Source organism: Pongo abelii, chromosome 8, assembly GCF_028885655.2.
Source record: "Pongo abelii isolate AG06213 chromosome 8, NHGRI_mPonAbe1-v2.0_pri, whole genome shotgun sequence".
NCBI lineage: Eukaryota > Metazoa > Chordata > Mammalia > Primates > Hominidae > Pongo > Pongo abelii.
Genome location: NC_071993.2, coordinates 130,945,244 through 130,969,182, shown reverse-complemented (window position 1 = coordinate 130,969,182; position 23,939 = coordinate 130,945,244). Strand labels below are relative to the sequence as shown.

The window sequence follows — 23,939 nt, the reverse complement described above, 5'->3', positions numbered from 1 at the left end:
CCACCACTACTGTCAGGATATGGAACTGTAGAATCTTTTTCTTAGGTTGCAGTAGGATTTTGGTACTGTACAGTTTCTGAGGTCCTCATTGTGAACACTCATCCATCCCAGATTTTTAGAACTCTAAGGAACCTAAGTGGACACTGAGCACAGATTCTTGCTTACTGCAAGATTCTAACAGTGAGCCGCCTGTCCTCTGCTCATAGGCGTCCATGGATGGACTCTCAACATTCAGTGGATGAAGAGTACTTATTGCTAGAATGTTCTTCCTCATATGAACTTGACAACGTTCTCCTCTCTAATTCCATTTATTTAGCTGTTTCGAATTGAATTTAACAGTTTCTAAATCCCTGCAGTTGGAATGATTTGAGGCTACGGGAGTGAATCTCAGGTCCTCAGTTTTCATTATCCCAGCATTAAGAATAAGGTAAGGGGCCACATTTTGCACGTGCAAGTGGATTTGGGGGTGTCTTACTTTGCATGCCATCTTCAAATTGATGACCCTGGTTTGCAGCCATATTCCTTTTGAAGAATAAAATAGAACAGAAAAATAAACCATAGTTATAGAACTTACCCTTTTCCTCCCACTTGGCAGTAATAATCAAATCAAATAATAAGTTGAACTACTGATTTGAATGAGGGATTTGAAGATTTTATTTATTTCTCTCTTCATTGCACATTGGGTTAGAAGTAGGCTTGGATATGTAGTCTTTAAATTTGAGTTTCTGCTTGGTCATTTGTTCATAGCTTTCTTCATGTGCTGGTGAGAATGCGCCACTGTTTGAATGTGGACAAACCCACATCACCGCCATGGTCTTGAGCCCATGGAATTTGCAGAGGGGGCAGCGAGCCACGTTTGTTTGTGTGTCTGTGCTCAGAATCATTGAGTTTGCATTTTGTACTGTGCTGGGCCCCAGTTGCAGGGGGAAATAACCAAAGAGTTGTTCTTTGAGCATATTTGGTTGTAAACAAAGCCTTTTCTGTTGTGTGTGCTGTAAGCCAGTTGGTGAAAAGGGCTTCACATTTAAGCTTTCCTTCTCTTTTCAGGGTGTTTTGCTGCATTTGGCTTTTGGACGGAAATGTCTTCTCCTGGGCAAAATGGGAGTGTAAGGATTAGGAAGCTGTGTTTGTAAATATTTCAATAAGTACTTTAAAAAGCAATCACAACGCTATTAGCCTACCTAAACAATTAACAAGCAATCCTTCATGTCAAATTATATGCTCACTTTAAGAGTTAAATCCAAAGTGTTTTGTCCAGGTAAACTCCCTACAAAATTCCAAGGGAGAGGACGTCATTTCCTGTACATTAGCAAGCAGCTTTCTAAGACACCACCTCCATTTCCAAAATGCTTTCCAAAGTCAACTATTAATGCTGGCAAATTTCCTCTTGCCCGTGCCCAAGGTTCCAGAAACCAGGGCTCGCGCATGGATAATAAAGGAGGACACTCCCACGTTTGCGAAAGCTGGCCTGCATGCTGTGGTTCTTAAAAATAGCCACTGTGTTTTCTGTATGCCCCAAGTGTCCATGGCTGCCAGAGCTCATGGCACCTTTAGCGTGGGGACAATGGCAGCCTGGCCCTGGAGCCTTGACTTTCGAGGTGGGGGTTTTCTCTGGAAGTCCCTGAGGGTCCAGGGAGCCTGAGCTCTCAGGCTTGGCATCTCCAGCAATGGCTCTGCCCTCTGTGGCCCTCTCAGGCCCCAGCCACTGCAGCTGCCACTCTGGGGTCACAAAACCCAGGAAATTAGGGTTTCTTTGGATGGCCACTGGAAGGGCTGGTATCCACATCTGGCTGGCAGCCAGCTCGCTACTCGTTGGGCATCATAGGATGGTTACCATGGCACAAAACACCTTCAAATGTTAATTTAAGCCCCGATGTCACAGATTTGTATGGAATACCTGGTTCATGCTAGGCACAGGTAGGTGCTCCATGGTGAGTTTTTTCTGGATTAAAAGAGAGCTGAGGTCAAAGTCTGGTTCTGCCACTCATGGGCATTTGTGACTTCTCCAAGCATCAGTTCCTCACTGTGGCATAGAAACAATAACCCAAGCTTTTGGAGGAGGTGTGTGATTGGATGGGTCAATGCCCAGCCTTCTAGCCTCCCAGCCTCCCAGCCTCTGGAGGGGCAGCTCGGAGGCATCTCCCCTCCCAACCCCACCCTGAGTCCCTAGCCAGGTTGAGTCCCCGTTGAGTCCTGCCAGACAACACAGCCTGAGTTATTGGTGTTTCCCCTTCAACTTTTCACCTGTGCTACTTGAAATCTCCTCCCACATACAGCACTGTGCCCAAGGCCTTCTTGTCTCAGGCTCTGTTTCCAGGTGGAATCTAAAATGAGACTGGCAGGTACCAGCAGCTCCCTGCACAGTGTCTGCACACACCCACCTGCTGCTGTTACCGGGGTGTCTCTTTAAAGGCAAAGGACTCTATTTGGTTGCAAGTCGGAAAGGCAGCTGCTGGCTGCACAGAGGGTGAGAGTGGGGGCCACAGGGCACTGCTGCCCCAGCCATGCCCACCCTTCCTTATGCCCAGATCTGAGGTCAGGTCTTCTACATGAAAGGCTGGCCCAGAGGAGGGTGGGACTGACCAGGCAGCTATCCCAGAGAAGACACAATGGAGAGAGAGAGAGAGAGATTTTGATGGATTGTTTGATTGATTGATTTTGGTCTAGTTTTGGTAAGAAGTTCTTAGACAATTTCATGAGTACCTCCATGTCCAGCCCACAGCCTCCCCTTGGGCTCCCATCAAGGTCATTGAGATGGATGGAAGCCAGCACATCAGTCCACTGCTCAACTCGTCCTTCAGGACCCACTGAACCCCTGGATTCTTATTTCCTCTGGGAGATTCCTGTCCTCAGAATTGGATAAGGGTGCAGGTGGTTACTCCCTGTGTCGTGGCCCTTTCCCTGCCAACATCACACAGAGCAGGCGTTTCTCACTGCTTTTGTTTAGATTTTCGTGTTCACCTGTGAAGTTCTCCTGGCTCTCCCTGTGTGAGGGTTCCCAGCAGATCCTCCCAGCAGATCTGGTGTGTTTGTGGTGATTTAGCCTTAATGCTGCAATTCTGGGGAGCCCCAGAGAACCCCTTTGGTCATTTTTTTTTCTCCTAATGTGGGTTCCTTAAGCAGAAGCAGGCAAGGACCTCAGAGCCCTGGGCTGGGTCCTTCACTACAGGAATGTAGAGCCTGTTGGACTGGAATTTCCTGGGGAAAATGCAAAATTGCAGCAAAGCATTTTTTTTTTTTTCTGGCTTCTGGGGGTTGCTACTGTAAGCCCTTTGTATAGTGAGGGGAAAAATAGTTCTCTATTAACCAAGAATTATATTTATCACTGTAGACCAGAATAGAACATGTGGCCCACATTGGCAATTCAGTTTGCTACTTTTAAGGGATTTGGTTTTGTCACGCGGCCCAGATGGAGATGCTGGCCCCTTCTCTGCACACTGTTTCCGTTTTGCTTTCTTCTTTCATCTGCATGGACCATATGCTGCCTTTCTTGTTAGGAGAGAGGAAGGGGCTATGAAGGAGGGGCCTGTGTGCTGTCCATGAAGGGCTCGGATTTGGAATCATTCTCCAGCTCTGTCCCCTCCTTGCTCTGTCCATGACCTTGGGCAGCTCTCTTCTCCGCTCTGAGCATCTGTGTCCCCATCTATAAAATGGTGTGCAGAGACCCTGTTAGAATCTATGTGAAAATGCCTTGTCAATTTTGAACCATGCTATGCATAATAGCTGTTATTCCTCTAGCAACTGGAACAGCTCTTTGTGATGGGTGAGAAGATAGAGGTCTTGCTCAGTGAGGCTGCAGGCCAGGGCCACCCTAAGCACATCAGGCAGCATTTTTGTTTCCTGCCAGTAACTTCCACCATGGCAGGTATTGTTGCCTTCTCCTTTCACTGATGAGGGAACTGAAGTGTAGAGAGGTGACGAGGTCATCCCAGGACATACCTGGGGGTACAGGGGCAGACATGGCAGCACCCCAGACTGGAGCCAGGCCCTTAGGCCTGCACTTCCAACCACCAGCTGCCTCCTCCCCAGCGAAGGCGCTGGGCCCCTGCCTGCTGTCTCAGCCCCATCTGCCACTCCCTTCAGGGAGTCTGTTCCCCACCTGTTGATCCCACCGTCTGTCCCTCTGCCAGGGGAGTCACACTCTCAGTGTAGTAGGACCTTCACCTGACATCCAGACTTTCACTGGAGTCCCAGAGCTGAGAGGGGTCATTTCCTCACAGGCCTAAATCTGCCTGGGCCTGGTGTGCCCGGACCATGGTGTTGTGATGTGGGGGCTGGCAGGGCCATGGTGTGGAGTCTGCCCAAGCCATGGTATTGCAGGCTGTCCAGGCTGTGGTGTGGGGGCTGCCCAGGCCATGGTATTATGGTTGCGGGGTTGGTGGGGGGTGCCTAAACCATGGTATTAGAAGCTGTACAGGCCATGGTGTTGGGAGCTGCCCGGGCCATGGTGTTGTAGTGTGGGGGCTGGCTGGGCTATGGTGTCGGGGCTGGCTGGGCTATGGTGCTGTAGTGTGGGGGCTTGCTGGGCTATGGTATTGTAGTGTGGGGGCTGGCTGGGCTATGGTGTGGGGGCTGGCTGGGCTATGGTGCTGTAGTGTGGGGGCTTGCTGGGCTATGGTATTGTAGTGTGGGGGCTGGCTGGGCTATGGTGTGGGGGCTGGCTGGGCTATGGTGTTGTAGTGTGGGTGCTGGCTGGGCTATGGCGTTGTAGTGTGGGGGCTGGCTGGGCTATGGCGTTGTAGTGTGGGGGCTGGCTGGGCTATGGTGTTGTAGTGTGAGGGCTGGCTGGACTATGGTGTGAGGGCTGCCCAGGCTGTGGTGTTGGGGGCTTTCTAGGCCATGGTGTTATGGTGGGCGGCGGGGGGGTTGCCTAGGCCATGTCATGGGAAGCCGTCCAGGCCATAGTATTGGGAGCTGCCCAGGCCATAGTGCTGGGGGGCTGCCTGGCTCCCTCTCTCACTGCCTGTTCCATGGAGGCCCCAGGGAGGCGGCCCTGGCTGAAGGAAGGCTGTTGTGAACACCATCTTCTGGGGAAGGCTGGAACGGGGCATTATTTTCCAGAACTTTGGCTTTTTTTCTCACATATTTTGTGAAACTTTTTTCTTTCCTTTTCTTAAAACATCTTATGTTTCTGCAAAATCCAACTCAGCCTTATCAAAAGTTATGCTCCTGATTTTGTGGAGCCACTAAGGCCTTTACAGAGCCCTGGTCAGGCTCTTAGGGAGGTGGCCTTCTTCCACGGTTTTCCCACCAGCCGGGATGTTCCCGCCCACAGAAGCAGGACACAGGCCAAAGCAGTGTCGGGCAGAGATGTGGGTTCAGGTCTCTGACTTGCCTTCCTCCTCTGGCCTTTACAGAAGTTTCAGTTAATTGGCTTCTAGACACTAATGGGGGCACTTAATTTTTTTACTTTCTTTTCTGCTTACATGGAAATGAAAGATATTTCCAGCAGGTACCACCCAAAAATATAACAAAAAGGGAGTTTCCTTCGGCTTGGCCCAATGTACCCCTTGAATTTCTTGAAGATTTAAGATTTTCTTAATAAGTGTCCTTTTAGTGGGTGGCTGTAACATAGTCGGAAATGATTTCATTATTGGCAGAATCCACCAGCTGATTTTGGTATTTCAACTGGCTTTTAAAGTTCAAGCTAAGTTTCTTTCTCCACAGACCTGCCCTGCCTCTTGTTTTTGTTTGTCACTCACCGACTGGTTCATTTGTTCATTCATGCATTCATTCATCACAGCCTCCTAAGTCCCAGACTCTGGAGACAGAGCAGTGAGCAAAGCCAGACATCATCCCTGTCTCATCAACAGACACGTCCCATTGCCACTGAGATGCTGCTACCCAAGATGGGTAGAGACCTGCGGTGTGGCTGCCAGTGTCCCACCCAGGTCTTCTTTCCCCACAGGGACATCCAGCCCCCAGATACCAGGAGTCTCTTCTTCAGGCAGCTCACACCTGCTTCCACCTCTGCAGAAGAGCCCTTGGAAGGCTACATCTCCCACTATCAGGCTGTAGCCAGAAGCAAACTGCAGTAGAAATGACAGCTCCTTGTCCCAAGTCAGGACAACCCTGTGTGCAGTTGCTGCTCCAGAGCTCCTGTGGGATGGGCTGAGCCTGACTCTGGCTGAGACCACAGCCTTGCTTAGCTCCTTTCCTCACCCATCCTGCTTGCCTTCCTCCCCCTCTCCCTCAATACAACTTGTGCATCCAAACCCCTGCATCAGGCTCTACCTAGAGGCAACCTGACCCAAAACAGGTGCTATCAACTTCCATCAAAGTGGATTTGATTTGGTGGGGAGGTCGGGAAAGTTTAAGGAAGCAATGCCAAAGCTGAGATTTTCAGGATCAGTAGAAGCTAATTAGCTTGAGAGTGAAGGGAAGGACACTCCAGGAGAAGGAACAACATAGTACAAAGTTCTGGTGGGGAGGTCGGGAAAGTTTAAGGAGGCAATGCCAGAGCTGAGATTTTCAGGATCAGTAGGAGCTAATTAGCTTGAGAGTGAAGGGATAGGAAGGGAAGGGTGCTCCAGGAGGAGAAACAACATAGTACAAATTTCTGGTGAGGCAGAAGCATGAACTGAAGGCTAAAAGGAGGCCAGTGTTGCTGGAGCAGGGAGAGGGAGTGCAGTGTGAAAAGGAGCCAAGGGGCCAGCAGGAGCATGGCAGGCAAGTGTCTCAGACTATGGCAAGGAGGCTCCCCAAATGGGGGCAGCATCCTTACCCACAGGTACCAAGCCAGGGCCTGGGAGAGAGTTAGGTTGGAGAAGCCCAGCAGGGTGGAAAATGCTAGCTCTGGGGTCACAAGTCTGAGGCTCCACTTCCAGTTCCAGAAACTACAAATGATGTCTCTGGGCCTCAGTGAGGGTCAAATGTACTACCCAAAAGTATTCTTCAGTCTTTTTTTTTTTTTTGTGATGGAATCTCGCTCTGTCACCCAGGCTGGAGTGCAGTGGTGCAATCTTGGCTCACTGCAAGCTCTGCCTCCTGGGTTCACGCAATTCTTCTGCCTCAGCCTCCCAAGTAGCTGGGACTACAGGTGCCCGCCACCATGCCTGGCTAATTTTTTGTATTTTTAGTAGAGACAGCATTTCACCATGTTAGCCAGGGTGGTCTTGATCTCCTGACCTTGTGATCCACCCGCCTCGGCCTCCCAAAGTGCTGGGATTACAGGTGTGATCTTCAGTCTTATAATAGTAACAACGTGCAGGTGTATATTGTTTTTATTAGGCGTGTTTGTTCTTCTGGGTGTTGCTAATAACACATTTCCTTTCCTTTTACTAGAGACTCCTTAAAGTCCAAGACACCATCTTTAGGGACAGGAGAGCAGAAGGGGAGATGGCTGCTGTGCAGGAGAAGACAGTTGAACTCTTAGCGTCCTGAACCAGCTCTGACATATGTGAAAGTAAAGGCATCTCTCTCTCCCCCCTTTAGGTAAACACAGCAACAAAAAAGTTATGAGAACCAAGAGCTCTGAGAAGGCTGCCAACGATGATCACAATATCCGTGTGGCCCATGAAGATTTCAGAGAGAGTAAGTGAGGCTCTTTGAGAGCCCCTACACCAGTCGTAGGCCCTGTTCAGGGAGGGTGAGAGGCTACAGGCCCCTGGTGCAGCAGCCCGACTACAAATTCCTGAGTGTGGGGCTGCCTGGGGCCTGCTGTCTATTCCGATCCATGGTGCGGGGGCGAGAACATTCACGGCAGCTTCTGCACCACACTCACACTTGTGCACTGCCTCACAACTCACAGCCAGATTTTCTGATTCAACTGCAGTCAGTTTTGAATTTCCTGGAGCTCTTGGTTGCTTTCCCCACCTCTCTCTTCTCAAAGACAACATCATTTCCTTTCTTGTGAGACCTCTTAGCTGCCCATGGCCTTGAGTGTGCATTTCTTATCTCCCAACCTGACCCAGGAGCCTCTGGGTTCAGAGATCAAATCTACTTGCAAAATATGCAGTGCTAGGCCGGCATCTCACAGTCATGAACATAGTGCACCTTTAATTACTCACCTTGGAATGTTCAAAGGTATTATTTTGAGACTCATGAACAATCTCTGGCCCATGAGCTACAGCTATCACTATTAACTCCTACCATTATTATTATTGTATCATTTTTATTCTAAACTGTGGTAACCAGGATCACATTTCTGCTAAAATTAGTATTAGTAATAACAGCCATTTATTAAGCGCTTATGTAGTAGCCAGGCACTTGGCTGAGTATTTGACATCCTCTAGTTCCCGTCTGACTATGGGTATTATTATCATTATTATCCATATTTTACAGATGAGAAAAATGAGACATGGGAATGTGCATAATTTACCAAGTGTTATGCAGCTTCTACGTGGTAAAACAGGGATTTGAACCCAAGATTTTCTGATTCTAGACTTTTTGGTTAGCTTAAAATAAATGACGCATTTCACAACTTTGCATTTACAGAGGCAGGACTTTAGCTGCCATGTGAGTCCGTAAACAATGTTACAGAGTTGATTGTCACAGATGGAAGTGCGTGCTTCCTTAAGCACAATGTAATGATTTGGGGCAGTGTTTCTGACCAAGAACTCGCCATCAAAGAAATCATAGAGATGACTAATAGTGCATCCTTAAGTGAAAACAGATGTCAACAGCAGTGACCTTCTGTGGTCACTCACCAAATGTAAAGTATATTCCTTCTTAAAGTGGGCAGGCGTGCACTCCACCCATTGCCCATTGAGAGGACTCATTGGACCGGGAGAGCGTGTTCTGCACAGTGCACGCTGTGGCTGTGTTTCTGCTGCTTGACCCTGACAGTGTGGTGCTTTGGGGTCTTCTCTAAATGGGGGGTAATAGGACTCCTCACCTTGAGGGGACCTTGGACATTGGCATTTTGTGCCCAAGCAGGCTGATAAAACACTAGCTGTTTCTTCAGGATTACAAATGCCACAGGGCTGACGTGGCTTTGAGAGTTGGTCTTGCCTCCCTGGGTCTTGCTGCCATCAGATTGGGATCCTGGTACTTCTTCACTGCCTTGTGAAGAAATAAACATGTTTCTTCACTGCCTTGTTAATTTTTAAGTGCTTTTAAACATATTTTGCCCAGATTTTTTTGAGTAGCTTCAGCAGAAGGGTTGGTTTGAATTATCTTGTTCTTTATTTTCAGAATTGGAAGTTCTTAAACTTTTGAGGAGACATTTTCAGAAAGATTTTTGAAGACTCAATTACACACAAACACACACACACACAGACACACACGCACACACACGTCTGAATTTGCCTCCTTTTCTGCCATGGGTACACCCCTCCCTACTGGCCCACCCAGGATTGCTCCCCTGGCTTTGGCTTCAAAGCTCTGTCAGGTTGGGATCACTGGTCTCATAGGCAGCCATCACGGCTCTGGTTCATTGAATGCCCTATATGTGATTTTAGCCTGTGAAACTTCTTTTACTAAAAAAAAAAAAAAAAAAAAAAAAAAAAAAAAGGGGTCGAGGATAACCTTTGAGGGGAAAAGCAGCTGAGGAGATCTCTGACATGCAACCGACAGATGGTGGCCATGGAGGCAGGGCACATGTGGCAGGGTGGCGTGGTGGTTAGGAACACAGGATTAGAGTCAGGCACCTGAGCAAGCAAGGTGTGGCCTCAAATGCAGAACTGGGCATTCTCAGAACCCTGAGTCCATCCTCCTCTCAGGATCTACTCAGGTTGCACTGGGGGGCTTTGAAGGCAGTGTGGCAGAATGTTGGGCTGGTATACGTGACAACTACATTATGTTCAAGGTGGCAGGCGGAGCAGATGTCAGCCACTTCATTTGCAAGGTGGTGGGCAGTACAGGTGATGTTAACTACATTGAGTTATGAGAGTGGATGGGGTTAAAAGGCTCATCTCAGAGCCTTATGGAACTTTAGCTTTTGAGGAAGAGAACATGTACATGGCTGTCACTGTGATTAAGGAGTAGTGTCAGCTGTGGCAAGTATCAAACTACATTTTAGATGTTGTTTTGTAATAGTTTAAGAAGTTGGTTGAGTCATCTTTCTAACTAATTCTTCACCTCTTCTCATGTCCACACCCTTTGCTGTGTAACTCTTTAGTTCCCTTTGCCAAAGCTGGAAGTCCCTTGGCTTTGGGCTGGTCCGTGAGCCTTGTTTAGGCCAATAGATGAAGGTGAAGGGATCATGTGTCAGTTCTGAACCCAAGCTTTGCTTGTTTCCATTTGTCTCTTGGGCCTCTTGCATCTCCACAAGAAGAGTGTGCATAACTAGACCACTGGTCCTAGGAGGCTGAGCAATAAGTGGAACAGATGTGGGCCCAACCAGCAACCCAGAGCTACCCAGCTGAGCTCAGCTGATCTACAGACACCTGAAAGTAAATGCTAATTGTGTGCCATTAAGAGTTAGGGGTTCTTGTTATACAGCAGTAGCTGACCAATACAATGAAGATAAAGCATGACCTTGTTTTTTCAAAGGTTACATGACATTCCGTAATATAACCACCTAATAATAGACATTTATGTTGTTTCCAATTTTTTGCTACTGTAAACAGCTTTTGTTGCAATGAAATTACCTTATGCCATGTTATTTACCATGCATTAATTGCAGGATTATTCTCTACTTGGCAATTCCCACCATGATTTTACCCATTTTCTGGCCTCTGCTTCCCTTTGTTTGCAGCCAGATGAGGGCTTGTTTTTTACATGTGTCCTAAGCTTTAAGCCTCTGCTCACATGTTCTCTCTATAGGGAATTGGACAAGCATCAAAGTTGGTGATTGAGAGGACAGCTTTGGGATCAGACTTACACTCGAGACTCTGGATAAGTTACTAACTTCTGGCTGCCAGACTCTGGACAAGTTACTAACTTCTCTATGACTCAGTTTCCTCCTCTGTGAAGTGGGAATAATATTAACCTTATAGGCATATTGTGAAGATTAAATAATGTCTGCACAGTGTAGCACACAGCACACAGTAAGCTCTCAGCAAACATTAGCTATGACTTTAATTTACCATCTTGGGGTCTTTTGTGTGCCTTAGAACAGGGGCTGGCAAACTTCTTTAAGGGATCAGATTGTAAATATTTTATGTTTTAGTAGCTAAGAGCCAAAATCCAGGATATTATATAAGTGCTTATATAGCCATTTAAAATGTAACCCTTAAAATATTTAAAATTTATTCTTATTTCACAGATCATACAAAAACAGGCGGTGGGCTGTATTTGACCTTTACATGGGCTGTAGTTTGTCAACCTCTGCCTTAGAAGTTCAGTGCTCTGCAAATCCCACTTCCGGGAAGCCTCCTCTGATCACCTCTCTTTAGTTTCCTGTGCTTCTTTCTCATGGTCCTGGTTCCCTCCTTTTTCATATCACAGCGATTCCTTTGCACGGTTCTTTGGTTCTGAAAGCCTGTGAATGCTTAAGAGCAGGGGCCTTGTCTGATTCATCTCTGGATAGACCCAATGTTGGTAGCGGCACTTGACAATGGTGAACCTGTTCATTGAGTACCCACATTGTGGTAGAGCCAGCATCATGGTGAACAGAACAGGTGCTCTACATATGCTCAAATGGGTTCTCTATGACCCAGAACAGCAGCTGGCCCTTTCAAGGAAGTGGTCTTTGATTTCAGTTCTTACAGCAAGATCTGTAGGAAAGAAACATGATCAGCCGGGTGCGGCAGCTCAAACGTGTAATCCTAGTACTTTGGGAGGCCGAGGCGGGTGGATCATCTGAGGTCAGGAGTTCGAGACCAGCCTGGCCAACATGGTGAAACCTTGTCTCTACTAAAAATACAAAAATTAGCCAGGCATGGCAGCACACACTTGTAATCCCAGCTGCTCGGGAGGCTGAGACAGGAGAATTGCTTGAACCCAGGAGGCGGAGGTTGCAGTGAGCCAAGATCACGCCATTGCACTCCAGCCTGGGTGATAGAGCGAGACTCTGTCCCACCCAAAAAAAAAGAAGAAAGAAAGAAACATGATCTCCTACCAGGATGGAAGTAGGATGGTTTCCCTGAAACATGTTGGTGAATGTGAGCTTGCTTGATATATCTCCCTCATGCCTTGACTGGAAGAAGTTTAAGGCCTCAATCAGGCACCATACTTGGGGATTGGCCAACTTAATGTATATTTGTGTGTGTTTTAAGCTTGAGGGTTTTTCATTGCATCACAGACAGTTTGGTTTTTCATCCAAGCCCTTGTTATGAGCCTCTTCTCTTCATTGCATAACCAGACAGTTCCCTGGGGCTAAGTTGGGTCTTCCTTCTTGGCATCTGGCACAGCTATTCCCAGACCCCTGATTCTGGAAGATTTTACCGACATAGTAGACATGATAAACTGCCATGCCTGTATTTCAGACTCCTATGGGAGTGGCAGGGGAGGTGAGGGGCCAGAATTGGGACAGAGTCACACCCCTCTTGACAGACGGTGGTTAGGAAGCCCAAGAAATGTGGGCACTGGGAAACCAAAGGTGCCCCTACTCCTTGCTATTTTCCACTTTCTGCACCATCTCAAACATGCCTAAAAGGTTATTCTTTAGTCTCTAAAATGAAACATGTGCCTTTGAAGGATTTTATAGCATTCCTTTACAATGTGGAGAGTTTTATTTTGTTTTTCCAATAATGGGTTTGTGGCAGGGCCTTCACTGGGTTTGATTAGGGGCTGGCTGTAGCCTACAGTAGACATGTCTGTAAACTGAGTGTGTTTATGAACACCACATGAGCAGTGTGGCCAGTCTGCAGCTATAGGCTTCAGAAACCTTGGTCTGAAACCATAGGCACAGTGGACTTGTCAGCCTAGAAATACTTCCCAGACAAGGGTTTAGGGGACAGAACTCTGATGTTCTGATGTGCTCGGTAGCACCCATAGGTGGCGTGAAATTTCATTCATTTGTATCAGCCACTTGACCCCAACTGTGGTTCTTATTGACCAAGTACATGCTGGTCCACTTACAGGGGAGACATCCTAGGGCTTTACCTCCTCAGAGTCCCCATGACGAGGGCGAGCACATGTGCTTCTGTTGCTCTTGGGGAATTTGTTCTTGGCATACTGTGATCTATCTTGTTTCCATCTTCTCAAAGCTTCTGTGATAAAACCCTCTTTATTCTGTATTACTGACTCTTGGATGGATTTAAGAGAAAACCAAATTTACCATGTTATGCCCTAAAACTTTACAAAAAAAAAATTGGCACTTAAACCACTTGTGGTGGAATTTGGTCTTGTGGTGAAAGTAGACTTCTTTCCCGGCTTATTAAACATTTGACTATGAAAGCAGTAAACACATGCTATAAACTGATCACATCCCCACAGAATGTGTTTGTTGAAATGCTAACCCACAAGGTGATGGTATTTGGGGGTAGGGCCTTTGTGTGTGTGTGTGGTGGGGGGGGGGGGCGGTGATTAGATCATGAGGGTGGAATTCTCATGAATGGGATTAGTGAACTTATAAAAGAGACCCCCAAGAGCTCCCTTGGCCTTTCCTCCATGTTAGGACACAGGGAGAGGATAGCCACTGTATATGAACCAGGCCCTCATCAGACACTGAATCTGTTGGTGCCTTGATCTTAGACTTCTCAGCTTTTAGAAATGTGAGAAATAGGCTGGGTGTGGTGGCTCACTCCTGTAATCCCAGCACTTTGGGAGGCTGAAGCAGGCAGATCACCTGAGCTCAGGAGTTTGAGATCACCCTGGGCAATGTGGTGAAACCCCGTCTCTACTAAAATACAAAAAATTACCCTGGCGTGGTGATGCATGCCTGTAGTCCCAGCTACTCGGGAGGCTGAGGAGTGAGAATCACTTGAGCCCTGGAGGTGGAGGTTGCAGTGAGCCAAGGTGGTGCCACTGCACTCCAGCTTGGGCTACAGAGTGAGATTCTGTCTCAAAAAAAAGAAATGTGAGAAATAAATTTCTGTTGTTTATAATCTGGTACAGCAATTTGAATAGACTAAGACAAGTACTAAGTATCAAATGAAAAGGCACTATTTTGCAGTGCCACCTGTCTGTTGGATATCAAGTATCCATACATGTCTGGCTTTGTTTTCAGGCTCACTAATCTTTATTATTAATTCATTTTTCTACCCATTCGCTACCAAGAAAGTGAGTGAAATATCTCACTTTCTTAATTACTGTAGGTTTATAACAAATCTGACATCTGGTAGAGGAGGACCCATTCTTCTTTAAAAGTTGTGTTTATTCTTGGCCCATTGTGTGTACTTGTAAACAGGCAAGCACACATTTACATCATGTAGTCAAGTTCTACATGATGTCAAGTCAAGTTCTTGGAATTTTGATTTAGATTTGCATTGATTTTATGAATCAATTTGGGAGAATGAACACATTTACAACATTGACTTCTAATCCATGAACATGGTATATCTCTCCCCTTATTAGACCTTCTTTAATATTGCTCGTAGAAATTTATCTCTAGAGGTCTTATATATCTTTTAATAGATTTATTCTTTGATACTTGCTATTCTGTGATACTTTTAATTTCAATTTTCTACTCTTTATTGGTAGACTACAGATATACAGTTAATTTTTGAATGTTGATTTTTATATTCAGCAATCTTGCTAAACTCTTGTTAATCACATTTTATTTGATATTTAAGTACAAAATCGTAATGTATATGAAATAATGACAATTTTGTTTTCTCCTTTTCAATTCTTATACCTTTATTTATTTTTCTTTACTGTGTTGGCAAAGACCCCCATTCATAAAGAATAGATCTTCCTTGTGAGTTTTAATTCTGCTTTTGTATTTTTAGTTTTCTTGCTATTTGGCCTTATTTAAAATATTTTTCTGTTTATCCTTTTCGTCAGCATGTTTTTTTTATTTATTTTATTTTATTTTAATTTAATTTAATTTTTTTTTATGGCAAGTAGAAGCCATGACTCTTGGATTATACAAAGGATGAACAGTGTCTGGGTAAAATATTTTCCTAGCTATCACATCAAGTTACTTTCAAGGTCACATTATTTTTCTGAGTGTTTTGGATGGTATTCCTCCTTTAACGTTCTTTTGGTGGAATTTTTTGTTCTTCACAGACTGTACATTAGTGTTCGTTCTTTATTTATTTTTCAATGAGGCAAGATTCAGCCAGATTTTCTCCAGGAGGGACAGTCTAAGCCCTTTCTCAGATCTGTAAATGTTGACTAGCTCAAAATGCAGAACCTCCAATACAATAGAGTTTCCGGTCTCTAGCAGCCTTTTGTCTTTTAAATATTTTTGTTCTGAGGTCTCAACTTCAGGCCTCCATCCTACTGCCAGCCAGTAACCATTACTCCTGCTTCTCCTCAAAGATAACCACCATCAGATACAACGTTTGCCTGTTTTGAACTTAATATTCATCGGATCATACATTGTATGCTCTTTTGTGTCTGACTTCTTTTGCTCAATATGATGTTTATGAGATTCGTCTATGTTGTTGTATATAGCATGGTTCATTTATTTTTATTGATTTACAGTATTCTAGTGCATGACTATACTGCAGGTTATTTATTCATTCTCTTGATGGGCATTTGGATTGTTTTCAGTTTTTTGGCTATTATAAATGGTGCTGTTAGGACTATTCTTGAATAAGTCTTTTGGTATATATATGAATGCATTTTTGTTGCATGTATACCTATAAGAATTGCTGGATCATAGTGTATGACTAAGTACAGCTGGAGATTTTTCCAAATTGATTGTACCAGTTAACACTTCTACCAGCAGTGAATGAAAGTTCTAGTTGCTTCACATCCTTACCAGCATTTGATATTGTCAACCTTTATTTTCTTCATATTGGTGGGTATATGTTGATATCTCATTGTGGTCTTAATTTGTATTTTCTGATGACTAGTGACTAATGCTTGCTTACCATTAGGATAACCTCACTTGTGAATATGTGCTCAGTTCTTTTGCCTGTTGTTTTTCTTATTGATTTATAGGAGGGTTTTTGTTTGTTTGTTTGTTTTTCTCGAAAATACGATGAATATGAGTCCTGTATCAGATACATGCATAGTGAATATCCCACTTCTTGGCTCACTTTTAACTCTAGTAGAAGTGTCTTTTGAATAATAAATGCTCTTAAATTTAATATAGACCAATCATCAATATTTTCTGTTAAGGTCAGTACTTTTTGCTTTGGCTAAGAATGTTTTTTGCCCACCGCAAGGTCATGAAGATATTTTCATGTTGTCTTCTAGTGATAAAATTTCCTTTTACATGAACATATTTTCATTAAAGTAATTTGATTTAAATAAAAACATTAAGGAAATAATTGTGCAGGTGGTACATGGATGTGGAAAAATTTATGAAGATGATAATAGGCAAGTGCTTGAGGGTTGAGAAATGTTCTTTTGAATCAATAATTCCTTTTTTTTGAGCCTTATAAGCAATGTATAAAGAATGGTGTTAGTTTTCCATGATGATGCAGACATAGGGATTATCAGTTAAACTGGATCATAATGCAAATTCATTCATTTGGGAACATTGGTTGGGCATTGGAAATTCGAGGATGAAAACTTGTCATTGCTGCTCTTGAGGCTCACAGCCTGTTCAGGGAGACAGACTAAACTACCACATTAAGTGTGGACTTTTCCTAGCAGGTCAGGAGAAAGGCAGGAGTGGTAGGCTGAGAGGGTTGAGTGCAGGTGAGGAAGTCTTGGGAGGCTTTTCAGAGGGAACAGCCCCTGAGCTGGACATTTAAGAAGGAGGTAGGTGGTCAGAACCTTTGAGGCTGAGGCTCCGGGCTGACTCCAGATATCAGCCGCTGTAGCCAGCGTGGGCTGGAACCCGATTCTTTGAGAGTATCCTCTGTTGGATCCACTGGGGTCTGGGAAAGAAAATCTCTGAGCTTGTGTAGGCTCACAGGTAAAAGACCCTAGCCAGGTTTGCAGGGACTCTCTTCTGAGACTGGTTGTCTCAGAAGAATCACCTGGGAACTTCAGACCAGTGGTGGGTTCCTTTGCTATCCTATTGATCAGTTTCTGGGAGAGGGGTTAGGGCACCTTTCCTTTAAGTTTCCTGGGAGATTTTGATGCTCAGTTGGGGTGAGAGCTGCTCTCTGGAGGAGCTCAGTGATGAGGGTCTGAAGGATCATCTCTCCTGTGGTGGGTGTTAAAGAGCTTTCCAAGGACGACTAGATAAGGCTGAGATTGGCTCAGAGATTTCCCAAGACCCAGAGAGAGGCCCTGTCCCTCTGGGAAGCCAGTGGTATCTAAGAAAGGCAGAGAGCTACTGCAGACAGATTTTCAGTGCGCTGGGAAGCTGCCTTCACACTTCACTGATCAAAGGGAATGTCAAGTTCAGAAAGGCGAAGGCAAGAATTCCATTAAGTCGAAGCTACTCTGTTTATAGGCGACAATGAAAGCAAAAGTTCAGGAGGGCTGTGAGCTTGTTCCTGGCAGCGCCCACCATGTCTTGAGGCGAACACAGTAGGCCACAGAGCCTCGGATTCTGAGCTCTGCTCTGCCAGCGGGGGATGCCTGTCTTGGCTCCAGCTCTTTTCCTGGTGTGACCCCGAACACCATCAAGCAACTTCATTTGTGTTATGCTCTCGAGTTTTCAAGTCAGACGGAGGTGGTGTAAAGATTATGCTTGAGATTTTATAGCTCAGACACCTAACGACTATTTAACCGTGTTCGGCATCCCTGAGTCTCAGCGATGATGAGCGACGATGCCCATCTATTGGGGTCAATGTGCAGATACAATGACAGGAGTCTGTAGCCGGTCTGGCTTGCAGTAGTTACCTGCAGGTTTTCCCTGTTGCTCCCCAAATCATTACACTTTTAAAATAATTTTCATGACATGATTCATAATGGCCCCTGACCTCCTGGCCAGATTTGGGATACTGAAGGTGGGGTGTTGGGGTCGGTGCTAGATTCAGAATTCTTACTTATATGCTATATTCTGACTGTGCCCTGGAATTTCTGGGCCACAAAGTCCTCCATGATCTTAAATGCAGTGGACATTTGCAATTTGTTCAAGAGCTGCTGTGCATAAATGGTAATATATGGTGGTGATGATGATGATGATGATGATGAGGACTAATGAATCTTTGCCAGAGGGCAAATGCCTCTTTTTAAAGTATATGTAATGCAGAGACTGCTAGCAAGAGACAGATCTAAAGCAGTGCATGCATGGGGTGGGGTAGAATGAGGCAGGGGACCCCATGCTCGCCTCCCGAGGAATAGAGCATGGGGCTGGGAGATGGTGCCCTGCTCAGCGTGGTGTGTTCTCAGAGAACCACACTCTCTTTAAGAGAAAAGCAGATTCATCGTGGATGATTGTTACTCTCCTTTCCTCTAGATTGTGACACATCTCTGATTTCTAATTAATATTTTCCTGAAGTGTTTTCACACTTTTTTCTCTGTTCTCCACACCCACATGCTTCTCAGGATTAGATCCTTTTTTCTTCCTAGAAGCAACAGAAACTTGATTTAATGGTAAAGGATGAATTTGTTTGTTTTAGGGGAGAAACGGGGAGCTCGTCTTGAGGCTGTTGGAACAAATTGGCTCAAGAGTCACTGAGCGATTGATTGTCGGAGCCCGCTTTCCTGCAGCCTGGCTGGGAACCCCCGCAGAACACTGCTGAGGGATGAAGAGCTGCCAATGAGTTTCCTACTTATTTCAAGCACTCTTTAAACCTAGTAATTATGTCATCAATTGACATTGTAATACAAATATGTTACAGTTCCAACAAAGATTTTTTTTAAACTCTCTGATTACAGATATTTAAATTAAGCTTTGAAACCTTGCTTCTCCTCCGTTTTGCTTAGTCACCTATGCAACACTCCTGTCTTTCTTGGTAATGTTTTCTGAAGGATGGGGAAAAGTCCTAGTCCTTGGAAGTGGTATTGTGATTGACAGGTCCTTGGACCAGAACCAGATGTTTCTTTGAGAATTTAAAGTCGATGGAGTTCTAACCTCTCATTCTAACTTTACCATGCTTTTGAAGTTCTTTGGCTGGCAGAGTTCTCTGGGCTTATTTGCGGGAAGTGCCATGCAGTCCTCAGTGTTTGCTGCACCTGCCGGTCACGTGTCTGCTTGCCTTTGTGTCGATGTTTCTGGGCACGTGATTCCAGCTGTTCTTTCAGTAAAGGCTGATAGTTATGGTGGGAGTAGGGTGCATTTTCCAAATACTCTTGTGTCTCAAAAAGCCCTTAATTACCATGACAATTACTGTGATTATTGACTGTAACTTAGCTGGTAGTGGCTTCCAGATCCCAGTTTCTTTTACTTCAGCCCTTAGAATGCACAGGTTGCTGCTGCAAAGTCTTGTGCTACTCTGATGATCACTCTTGGTCATCTCCTGGCAGGTCTTAGACAAGCCCGGGACTGTGGCTGCAAGACAGTACTTGTCTCCTTTCTGCCATCTCTGCCTTTCTTTTGAGATTTCTGGTTTTGAAGACATGGAGGTTTCCTGGACGCTGGTTCATTTATGCTGTGGATCTTGTCTGGCTGCTGATTGCCTCAGAGAAACTGCCTAGGGGTTACGGTGTTAGCAGCAGTTCCCCATGGTGGCTGGGGTCCAAAGACCAGGGTGCAGCCCAGAGACTGAAGTGCTGACAATGATGTCACTTCAGGGACCAAGAGCAGCCTTGGGTGCTGGCCTAAGGGAGTGGGAGCTGCTGGTTTCTGGTGACTTGTTTGCACTGTGGTCCCTTTGGTCTTTGCCAGCCCAGGGTGGAGCTGACAGAAGTCTCATCCACTTTTCAAGGCCTCTGCAGGCCTGGGAACTGCAGATGTTTTCAAATGTTTTGCCCTAGCCTCTGTGGCTCTGAGGCCTCCAGACCATTCTGCAGGTTTAAGATTCCCCAGCCCTCCTCTCTCCGGCGTGGCTCAGCATGCTTTGCAAGTGGTTTCCTCATCCTGCATAATTTTCTCCCCACTGTAGTATTGTTCCCCTTAGCAGGAGAACCCAAGGGGGAGGAACGGGTCACTTTATTCATTTTGGACATTGAGTAGACCTGTCAAAAATCTCTAGGATGGGCCGGGCGCTGTGGCTCATGCCTGTAATCCCAGCACTTTGGGAGGCCAAGGTGGGCGGATCACCTGAGGTCGGGAGTTTGAGACCAGCTTGGCCAGCATGGTGAAACTCCCTCTCTACTAAAAATACGAAAATTAGCCGGGCATGGTTGCAGGCGCCTATAATCCCAGCTACTTGGGAGGCTGAGGCAGGAGAATTGCTTGAACCTGGGAGGCGGAGGTTGTGGTGAGCAAAATCGCACCATTGCACTGCAGCCTGGGTGACAAGAGTGAAACTCCTTCTCAAAAAAAAAAAAAAAAAATCTCTAGGATGACGCTGAGAAGGTAGAAAGAAAAGAAAAATGAATCAGATTGAAATATTCTGAAATTCTTCAGAGTGAAGTATTAAGCATGAATATTTCAATATTCTGTATTTTGAATTAATTTAGAATCTTTAAAGCAAAAGATAATTTTCCTGTCTTTTATTTTCTAGTCCCTTACTTTCCCATTCTTTAGCATAGGAAAATCCTGCCTTTTTCTAAATGTGGAGATTCCTGTGTCAGATGTTCAATATGTCCTTAAGATGGGCTTGGGAACTTTTCCTGGGATGCTTGATTCTGACATGGGATTTTTGCCTTGTTGATCTTTGCATAAAGAGATGTGGGATAGTGAGTTTGTGCTTAGACTACTTTATGCTTAAATTTCTTTTTAGCTTAAAAATTGTTTTAAAATGGGATTTGGGGAAGGTGGGTAACTCCCAGCTGGCTCAGTGGGTGGTTTTATCTGAGCCTGCAGGATGCCTACTGTGGAGCATGGCGCCGTGTGTTAGGCTGGGTTGCAGTAACATTTGTGAATTGCCCTGATGCTCATGGAAAACAGGGTGAAGTCAGAGTGAGGCAGACATGGGATGGAAGGAAGGAGAGGAGGCTATCAAAGGGAAAAATAAAGAATGGAAGATTGATTAAATAAGAACTTTCCAAGTGAAGCTAACATTACTGCTGTGTGCCTGACTGATACTGCGGCGTCTGCCACACGAATATGAGGGGACAGAGTGCCGAGGAAGAAGTGGTGACAAGCTTGAGGAGATTCTTTTGCAGCAGACTTTGGAAGATGATTGGGTATTTGCTTCAGCTGCAGATTGCAGGTGGCTTACTCCAGCTGCAGCGTTCACACCTGCCTGATGGGGGCCACCAGGTTTCTGAGGCCTGCCTGCCACGTCAACAGGCTGGTCTCCAGATAAGCAAGTGGTCTGAGTTTAAACTTTTTTTTGTTTTGTTTTTTTTTTTTTTTTGAGACAGTGTCTCACTCTGTAGCCCAGGCTGGAGTGCAGTGGCATGATCTCGGCTCACTGCAACCTCCACCTCCCAGGTTTAAGCGATTCTCCTGCCTCACCCTCCCCAGTAGCTGGGATTACAGGCATGTACCACCACACCTGGCTGATTTTTGTATTTTTAGTAGAGATGGGGTTTCACCATATCGGCCAGGCTGGTCTCGAAATCCTGACCTCAAGTGATCCACCTGCCTTGGCCTCCACAGTGCTGGGATTACAGGCATGAGCCACCGCACCCAGCCCTGAATTTAAACTTTGTGCATGTGATTGGATGCTGAGTGGCATAGACGGTGCCTGTGACACCTCATAGCTGAAGTGTGGGCTCAGAAGGTGGATTGTTAAAGGGAAGGGGAGGGGCTCTCTTAGGGAATCAGTCTGAAGGTGATGAGCCTGTGCTGTAGCCGGGAAAGACTGCCCTGGGGGAGGTGGAAAGAAAAGTCCAAACAAGGAAGGAAGGTCTGGATCGAGAGGGAAGAGAAAGAGCAGAACATTCTGTGATGGAAACCAGGGCCGTGTGTGTTGTGGGGGTGGAGGAGTGGCTGAGAGGGAGAAATTGCGGGGCCCAGTACAGAAGAAACGGAGAAGAGGCTGAGGAGTCCCAAAGGGCCACAGAGTGACCAGGGCCACTGTGAATGAATGGAGTCAGGAGCAAAAATCCCAGGAAAGGAAGGGAGAGAGGAAGCGGAGATGGAGGTGTTGCTCCTCCTGGGGTTGGCCAGTAGGAGGAGGTGGTTGGAAGAACCGATAACTCAGAAGCTGGATGAACCTGCCTGAGCTGTGTTCACCATCAGCTCTGGGCAGCATCTGCAGGTGCCTGTCCCATGCCCTGTGTCGGTTGTGAATTTGGCATCCCCTTGTTTTGCTAACAGCACCCTGATCCCAGTGGGCAGCCCAGGGACCAGGTGAGTCAGGCCCTCTCTGGAGGCATGCATGAGGTTGAGTGGAAATTCAGAGGTGTGATAGGAGGTGGACAGTGTCATTGGAATCCACTGTTCTGCTGCCTAGATGATGGGAGCTCTGTGCCTTTCCACCCGCACGTGTCCTGTGTCCCGCCTCTGTCCTTCTCACTTTCTGCCATCCCTCTCATTTCTCTAGGGATTTCCCTTCCTGTCTAAGTTGGCTGTGGTAGGTTTCTTAAAACCAAAGGGCCCTCACTAAACCAGGTGGATCAGTAACTCTGTCTTTGCCTTTCAAGGACATTGTGTTTTCTCTGTGTGGAATCTCTAGCTTCTTTGTAAGTGGCACGGGCAATGGAGAAGGCTTCCAAACCAAAATTAATGGCTCTAAAAATAGCATCTTCTAATAAGGACAAAAAATCCCAGTGTCAGAGCATTGGGTTCCTGTAAGACCACGTTTGCAAGCAGGCCAAGTTCGTGTGTGTTTATCTGGGCTCCCCCACCAAAGTCATCATCTGTGCTGTGGGTGGAGGGGGTGAAGTTTCTGGCTTTGCTGTGACACCATCACAGGAGTGGATAAGAATGGCTGGTAGATGTGGCAGCTGCCGGCACTGCTGGCTGCGGGAAACTCAGCCCATGAGAGGGCAGGCATTGCACTTTTCAGTTGCTGTTAGACATGCACCCATGAAACACCTCACTTGGGGGCACTTTCTTTTCACCCCTTGTGTATCTTGGCAAGAGGATGTGACAGAGCTTCTGTCTATTGACAGAAAAGCAATTTTGATGGATTTGTAATTTTAGTCAGGTACTTCCTTTTTTGAATTAAAATACTCACATGCATAGGAGTTGTTCTGTTTTTCTGGAAGAAATGTTTTGAATAGCAATTATTGTTGCTTTATTGAGCTGGTACATGATCTATATATGTCTGCCTGTCCATCTGGTGGGCTATCTGTCCATCTGTCCGTCTCTCACTTTGAGTGTATAAATGATATAAATAAAGGTGGCTTTGCTGAAGGAAGTCCATGGAACTTACCTCCTGCTGTGTCTTCTGCTACCAAGGAAGAAGCTGGTGGTTGGGAAGGCTTTCAACACGGCAGTGAAATAGGTTCATAAGATGGCAGCAGATCCCTTTGGTGTTTCTGATGCTTGGTTATGTGGGACTGTTGTGGGTATGTATTAAGCATCAGGACGTGGAGGGACAGGACCTGTGCCTGGTTCCCCATCAGGGTCTGAAACCCCCCAGGTCCCTTGAACCCTGAAACCACAGCTGGCAGAGTGAAGATAAATAGAGGCTATTCCCAGGCCACCAGGAATCGCCTGACAGAACCTGCTGCCTAGCCAGCTTGGTGTCACAGTCAGTGGGTGGGGTCTCTCTCTCAGTGGGTGGGGTCTCTCGGTGGGCAGGATCTCTCAGGACAGACCAGTTGTTCCTGAGAATGCTGACTGTGTCTAAGGCAGGACAGGCTGAGACCAGGTGATGGGGAGAAGAACAAGGAGTGAGCAGGAGACGAGGGTGAGAATGGGGCACAGCGGGGCAGCAACCCCAGCTTAGGGAGTCCAAGAGCTTCAGCCAGAGCCTAGGCTCCTGGGGCCAGGCTGCAGGATGTCCTGGAGTCCAGCCTCTCTGAAGGGACAGGCAGCCTAATGGGTCAGTGATCTTGACTCTCAGAGCTTGCCCTGGATTCTGACAAGGCCTTCTGGTGGATACCAGTGACCGCTGGGGACTGTGAACTCCAAGAGGCGAGTGGCATCCGACAGAAGGGGCCCATTGTCCTGAGGTGAGAGTGGAGGGCACGGGCCCAGGCTCCCAGCT

General features: G+C 46.2%; 1 protein-coding gene and 1 long non-coding RNA gene across 7 annotated transcripts in view; one reads left to right on the top strand and one right to left on the bottom strand.

Annotated features, from left to right (window-relative positions):
- Positions 1-23,939, top strand: part of CPXM2 (carboxypeptidase X, M14 family member 2) — a 147,159-nt gene that overhangs the window by 4,430 nt on the left and 118,790 nt on the right. For all 4 annotated transcript variants that reach the window (XM_002821236.5, XM_054523003.2, XM_054523002.2 and 1 more), the window contains exon 2: positions 7,435-7,533. In XM_002821236.5, coding sequence (XP_002821282.4) covers positions 7,435-7,533 — 99 coding nt within the window. The remainder of the gene's footprint in view (positions 1-7,434; positions 7,534-23,939) is intronic.
- On the bottom strand, positions 432-23,445 carry LOC129048382 (uncharacterized). Of its 3 annotated transcripts, none has more exons than XR_008510686.2 (4): positions 23,160-23,445; positions 2,382-3,643; positions 1,898-2,023; positions 432-1,089 (listed from the first exon to the last, which is right to left on the bottom strand). It is a non-coding gene; the product is annotated as an uncharacterized LOC129048382 (long non-coding RNA). The 3 variants fall into 3 exon arrangements; XR_008510687.1 differs by lacking the exons at positions 432-1,089; positions 1,898-2,023; positions 2,382-3,643 and adding exons at positions 11,125-11,600; positions 12,931-13,073; positions 13,689-13,826; XR_008510688.2 differs by lacking the exon at positions 2,382-3,643.